The 4214-nt window shown below is 43.5% G+C and overlaps 1 protein-coding gene across 1 annotated transcript; it reads right to left on the reverse strand.

The window, feature by feature from the left end:
• Positions 1-321: 321 nt before the first annotated feature.
• LOC114360421 (ATP-citrate synthase-like) lies at positions 322-3355 on the reverse strand (the record flags this gene model as incomplete). Its single annotated transcript, XM_028315135.1, has 3 exons — positions 322-401; positions 888-1001; positions 3170-3355. Coding segments are annotated over 3 exons (380 nt in total), but the record flags the coding sequence as incomplete, so codon positions are not given.
• Between the last annotated feature and the right edge of the window lie 859 nt (positions 3356-4214).

Consider the following 4214-nt stretch of genomic DNA (forward strand, 5'->3'; position numbering starts at 1 on the left):
CCCCATTGGTGGGCTATTTATGTAGGTAATAGTGACTGAGTTATTTGCGCTGCTTCTTCTCAGCACTGGCCCATTTATTGTCCCGAAGCAGTGGTAGGGTTAATATTGGGACGTGTAAAAGTGCCTTTTAAAAGCCTATTTGCAAAAATAAATAAGTTTTATGAGTTTATTTGACTGCTCCAATTCAAATTCCAAAAGAAGGAAGGTCAAATATGTTATTTGTTAATCTACGGACACGCGCGCGATAATACTCTGTGTCAGACCGGACGAAGGCGCGGGCAAAAGCTAGTATTTTTTATTTATTAGAGACTTATTCCTTACCTCTTGATGTTGGCGGCTTTGACGTTCTTCAGCAGAGTGCGTTCGATGTCTTCTCCAGATGGAAAAGTGTCAACGGGGATCTGTAATTATTTCAATGCCCACTAATATTCTGAAGTTAAATAATAATGGTCCCCAAGGAAAAAATATCATCAAAATAACTTTTATTAAATATTTACTTAAAAAAAAATTGAATTTTTCAGCATGCGTAGTTCTCAAGAGTGACTAGTAAAATGTATTTATTTTTATTTTTTATTTAACAAATGGAAAATGTATTTTTTTCGACTCCCTATTTGTGAAAAGAGCGCAACTGAAATAGTACCAAACTAAGCAAAGCTTGAATTATTGTTACATACATTATGTCCATAGCGGAAGAATATAAGTAGAAACATAAGAAAAAGAAAGGAAAAAGAAAAACAAAAAGAAAAACAAAAAGAAAAAAAAAAGAAAAAGAAAAGGAAAAGGAAAAGGAAAAGGAAAAGGAAAAGGAAAAGGAAAAGAAAAAGAAAAAGAAAAAGAAAAAGAAAAAGAAAAAGAAAAATAATACAAAGCATTTTGTATCGACTCACCTCGAGCCTGATAGCCAGGGCGTCTACGTCACCAACGTCGACTCCACCCTGGTGGTGGAACAGGATGGTATCGGAGCGCCTTCCCGACTGGATGCAGAGGTACATCTCTTCGTTCTGCAAGAAGAATAAAAGTAGGTTTGAATGATAGTTATCAAAAAATACTTCTACATAATTACAATGCCATGGGCGTAAGTAATAGAGGGCAGCTGCCTCCGCCTGATTCATCGTAAAAATAAACTCCGTCAGAATTTAATCTGACGTAAAGTACGGCCAACGAGAAGCGATACCAAATGTAAACAAACCCAATGTCATTGCATTGTAATTTGGAATAGTAGGGCTGGGTTGCACCACCTATCCTTAACGGTAACTATGACGATAACCGGTGTTTTTTGTATGGAATTTGACAGATTTTAGACGTTTGTCAAAGTTAAAGTAAGATGGTGCAACCCAGCCTAAGGGTTTTACTTTGACATATTATGGCGGGAGAACGAGACATTACGACAAATACACAAGATGGAAAGAGACAGAATAGATTGTCAATTCAAAAGTTGAATCAACCTTTTGTATCGCTTCTCGTTGTCCATACTTTAGTTAGATTTATAATCTAACCTGAGTTAGGTTAGACTGTTAGTTTACATTCTCACGCTTTACATTATAAACTAAAGATGTCCATAATTTTACGGTGACACCCCTTAATATCTCTGGTAACAGTTTTACGTACCGGACTTGCGTCCAGCGCCTTCTTGCTAAATCCATGAGGTCGTTGATTTCCAGTACGTGGCCTCCACTCCAGAACCTTGCTGTCCCATCGGCCGCAAGTTTTACGTATTATTATTATGTGCCCTTACCAGAATGACATTAACATTATGACGTGGCCGAGTATACAAATCTGAAGCACATTTGAAGTCTCGCTAATGTTTGACGTCCTAAAAACACACTCCCGACACTGACTGAATTAAGCGACAGTGTCTCTACTTATCCTCTTATCGCCAGTCTATAGGTCTAGAGCTTAACTAAGTCAGTGTCTGAGATATGGGAGCGACACTGGAGGGGTGAAATTGACATATTATGACGTCAGACAAATCTGAACATTTTAAGTCTCGCTGACGTTTGACGTCCCAAAACCACCCTCTAGCGCTTAACACTAACTGGGTTAGGCGCTAGACCTACAGTGCCTGTCTCCAAAAAAATGACGTCAAACAAATCTGAAGCACATTTGAAGTCTCGCTGACGTTTGACATCCCAAAAACACTCTAGCACCGACTGTCTCTCTCTACCGCCAGTGGAGTGACTGCGACAGCACTCACCGGCTCGTGCCGCACGAACGGCTCCACTATGAAGCGCCGACTTGCTGCGCCTTGTTCACGAGTTGAGCGCTACACCCGCCGTCTCTCTCTACCGCCAGTGTAAAGCCTGGTCCGTGAGCACGTAGAATCCCGTCCAATGACCCCAAGCTGCCCATCCTTGTCGCTCGCACGTAATTATGTTGCGGTCGCGCTCGCACACTCACTGCGGGCATTGTGTCGCACAGTCGCGACAGCAATATAATTACGCGCGAGCGATAAGGATGGGTAGCTTGGGGTCATTGGACGGGATTCTACGTGCTCACGGACCAGGCTTTAGTGCAGTCTTTCCCAAAGTGGGCGATAACGCCCCCTTGTGGGCGCTGCAGGCTTAAAGGGGGGCGGTAAGAGACCCAGAAAAAAAATCGGAACGTTGTGTAGAGGCTTGGGAGACGTCATCTACTAGGAGGACTCTTAGACACCGACTGAGCTCGACTCTTGACTACAAAAATGGGGGGCGCTAAAAAATAATTTATTCTCAAAGTGGGCAGTAAACTAAATAAGTTTGGGAACTGCTGCTTTAGTGACTGCGACAGCACTCACCGGCTCGTGCCGCACGAACGGCTCCACTATGAAATGCCGCAGCTTGCCCGTGGCCGCACCGACTTGCTGTGACTTGTTCATGTGCTCGCCCAGCCATCGCCTGACCTCGGACGCGTGTTCAGAGTTGAGCGCTACACCCGCCGTCTCTCTCTACCGCCAGCGTAAAGCCTGGTCCGTGAGCACGTAGAATCCCGTCCAATGACCCCAAGCTGCCCATCCTTGTCGCTCGCACGTAATTATGTTGCGGTCGCGCTCGCACACTCACTGCGGGCGCGCGTCGCACAGTCGCGACAGCAATATAATTACGCGCGAGCGATAAGGATGGGTAGCTTGGGGTCATTGGACGGGATTCTACGTGCTCACGGACCAGGCTTCAGTGACTGCGACAGCACTCACCGGCTCGTGCCGCACGAACGGCTCCACTATGAAATGCCGCAGCTTGCCCGTGGCCGCGCCGACTTGCTGTGACTTGTTCATGTGCTCGCCCAGCCATCGTCTGACTTCGGACGCTGTCTTGTTCACGCCGACCAGACCGAGCTTGCCGCGACGCTTTATGAGCTGGTCCGGCTTTACTACTAGTTGCTGGAAAAGAGAAAAATCACTATCATTACATATTATAAAACAGTCGCTTTCCTGTCTGTCCCTATGTATGTCTGTACAAAAAACACCAGGGGGCGTAGTGAGTTTACGTCAAACGCATTCGATGTCGACTGCGTAAAAAAGTGACATTAAATGTATGACAGATTGTATAGCGCCCCTAGCGGTAACTTTCAAGAACTAAAATCTTCATGATTATTTAACGCGCACGCTATTGACGGCGTTTAATGTAAACTCACACTAAGCCCACTATTATCGTTATAGTTACAGTCAAAGGTAGATGTTGCAACTCAGCGTTAGATTTTTAAAACTACTACGCAACAAATGATGCGGTTTTTTTTAATAGATGAGTGATTCAAGAGGAAGTTTTATTACGCATACTTAGCACCCATGCGAAGCCGTGGCGAGTCGTAAAATAATAAATAAATACAGTTGATTGAGAACTGCAGGGTTCATAGCAAAAATTTTGTGTTCTGTTATCGAAGGTGCTTTCAGGAATTATTGCTTAGGGGACATTCTTAAATTACGTCACACCTTAGGGGGGTGGGAGGGGATTGACAAAGTATGACAAGGGGGTTAGGGCTCCTAAATTTCATGACGTCACATTTAAAAACCTATTTTTATCTAAGTGTTAAGTAAAACACGAACATTGGGAAGTGAGTTTCTAATTCAATAATCTAAATATATAAAAGGAGAAACTGACTGACAGACCTACCTTAGTAAATTTAAAGCTTAGGTACAACAGGATATCGTAAAATTCCTACGGGAACGGGAGTTAGCGGGAAAAAACATATGTATGAAAAAATCTAAACTGCTTAAGATAGAAGCTTGAAATTTGGCATGC

The sequence above is a fragment of the Ostrinia furnacalis genome, unplaced genomic scaffold (assembly GCF_004193835.3).
Source record: "Ostrinia furnacalis isolate ACB-3 unplaced genomic scaffold, ASM419383v2 OfSCF4989, whole genome shotgun sequence".
Classification (NCBI taxonomy): domain Eukaryota; kingdom Metazoa; phylum Arthropoda; class Insecta; order Lepidoptera; family Crambidae; genus Ostrinia; species Ostrinia furnacalis.